Raw genomic sequence first — 2,498 nt, 5'->3', positions numbered from 1 at the left:
ATCATTTAAAAAAAACTAATAGAGCAACAAATTATTTTCTTTGGCAATTTTTTAGCAACAAATAAGCAACAAATAATTTCATTAGTTAGAATTGATTCTGCTCATTTTGTTCTGCTAACTTATAAGACGTGTGAGGCTGGCCGAGCGACGCGTCGTTCGTGATGTAGCGACGGCTCACGGCAGTGGCGTAGCCGCCGCCGCGCGTTGCCAGCCTATCCCCTCCACACGGTCGTATTTGTCGTAAATGCCGTCCACCCGGAATCCCTGGTCTCTCTGCTCCGTCTCTCTCCCCCATCGGCGTTCTAAACACTGTGGATCGTGCGCAGGTTTCTACCGTCGCGAGTCACATAACCTTACGTGTTGCCGAAGAAAATGAGATGATAATTCTCCGATAGAGAATTACATTTACAATGACTGATAGGAAGCAGGTTGTTATCGCGTTGACGATAGCAAAAACCACGAACGATCCTTTTTTTTTCCTTCGAGGTGGAAAGTTGAATTAAACGTTTCTCGGGGGAGGGGGGGGGGGAGTCGTTATCGAAGCTGTTAATGATGTATAAATATTTATATACACCAGCGGTCTGGCTTTTATTGACTTTCCTTTCGCTATGATATTGCATATTTTCTTGCGATTATATACTGCAGATAAGGGTGTGCGCAAATTTTGATAAGTCATGGAATGTACATAAATCGCTGGTATATTGAACTATGGAGATTATATATAGCGTTCCTGAGAACTTGGAAATTTGTAATAGACTTTATCTTACTTTACCTTGAGAGAGAAAAAGACTGACAGGTTGTCCATTAAAAACATATTGCGTAAGCATCGCTTTTGACATAGTTGTATACGAGCATCTCGTGATCTAATTATTACATTTTTTTCAAAATTAACTGGGCACAGAAATATTAAGAGTGTTCTAACGAAAATATATTTTTAATTAGAGAAAATAATTAATATTTAAGAGACGCCCAAGGATTTCAACAAGTACAAGGATCTCTTTGAAGAAATTATAAGTGTTTCATCTATTTAGATAATATAGATGTAGGAGTATTATAAAGTATTTCTGCATGTTAGTTTCCTAAGACCTAAGAAAAATATTTAATTGTATCGAATAATACGTAATTGTTAGTTGTTTTAATTCTACTTCACAGCAAATGACGATCTTGCAGTTTCTCAACACATCATCATATGTATCCTCGCTCAACAGCATGCACTATCACGTCCGCTAATCTTTGTCTTCCGCTTGCAGTTGCAATGCAAGAAACTGGTGCCGCCTCACCGATGTCTATTGCCTCGTCGCCCTCAACAGCGGTATCGATGGTAAACGATAATTCGGCTACGTCTGACAGGCACAATGGAATAGCGTCCAGCGAAAAAAACACACCAAACACAAATTGCTCCTTCACCTGCAATTAACATTTAATTAATGTTAACATTAATATTATCAGTATTGCTCCGCCTGAGAAAAAAAATGATCGTGAAATCGGCCTCTTTTCACCTCCTTCATATATAAATCCCACGGATAAAGCTTCTCCGGATCGGACCCGAGTAATTTAATGGCACCGCTCAACTCGGAGTGATACATTTTTAACATCTCGTCGAAATATTGATCACGAAATGACTTCAGGGTGCAAGCGTAAAGTAGAGACGACAGGTCTATGATGGGGCTTGCGCAACGTGCCAGCTGAAAGTCGAGCATCAATGCCTGCTTTTGATTTTGCCCAACGTCGCGGATCAAGAAGTTCGGACCCCAACAATCACCCTCGACTATGACAGATGTAGGGGCGTCTTTTCTCTTACATAATTCCGTTAACTTGTCGAAGAGAGCACCGAGCTTGTAGGAATTGTACTGTTTCTCAGCCTTGCTGTCAGGATATTCGGTAGCCAATGCGTGTTTAATTATACCTTGTACCTTTTCCTGCAAAAAGGCCGCTTTATTCCGGGGAAAACTGACGTTAACATTTCGCTGTTACTCACGTGATAGCCTTTGTACCACTCCCAATGTTCACGGACGAACAAGGTTTCTGTTAAAGACTCTACCATTTCTGCAAACTCTTCCTTCCTCTGATCTTTGTACGCAAACGAGATCGCGTGAAATTTGGACAATATCCTCAGGAGAGCGGAACATTCTGCCCAGTCTAGGCAATTCTGCCGCGGCACGGCACGAAATCCTAAGCAAGAGGCATCTTCCAAGACTAGAAAACCGTTTTCGTTATCTGTGGAGGAGATTATATGACGTGGTATGCACAATAGATCACTTTGTCCTTTTTCCGCCAGAAAGTTTTCGAATTTGAAGATAATCTGCAAAATAATTAGGGAATGATTTATTTGATTACATGAATTTGATTATAAATGAATAATAGATATCTTTTTGAACAAATATATACGTCTGTTTGAATTTAAAAAGAGTAGGTCTATCTATATAGAATATATGAACAAATATATACGTCTGTTTGAATTTAAAAAGAGTAGGTCTATATAGATAGACCTACTCTTT

The 2,498-nt window shown here is 39.7% G+C and overlaps 1 protein-coding gene across 1 annotated transcript in view; it reads right to left on the bottom strand.

The window, feature by feature from the left end:
- Window positions 1-561: 561 nt before the first annotated feature.
- The window catches only part of LOC105457131, a 2,477-nt gene continuing 540 nt past the window's right edge, over window positions 562-2,498 (bottom strand). The window contains exons 2-4 of the mRNA XM_011701610.1: window positions 1,979-2,302; window positions 1,500-1,919; window positions 562-1,407 (exon numbers count right to left, since the gene is read on the bottom strand). Of these exons, the coding sequence (XP_011699912.1) occupies window positions 1,186-1,407; window positions 1,500-1,919; window positions 1,979-2,302 (966 nt within the window). The 3' untranslated portion in view covers window positions 562-1,185. The remainder of the gene's footprint in view (window positions 1,408-1,499; window positions 1,920-1,978; window positions 2,303-2,498) is intronic.

Source organism: Wasmannia auropunctata, unplaced genomic scaffold (assembly GCF_000956235.1).
Source record: "Wasmannia auropunctata unplaced genomic scaffold, wasmannia.A_1.0 LD335365.1, whole genome shotgun sequence".
Taxonomy (NCBI): domain Eukaryota; kingdom Metazoa; phylum Arthropoda; class Insecta; order Hymenoptera; family Formicidae; genus Wasmannia; species Wasmannia auropunctata.
The sequence above is the reverse complement of the archived record's forward strand: the minus strand, read 5'-3'. Positions and strand labels throughout refer to the sequence as shown.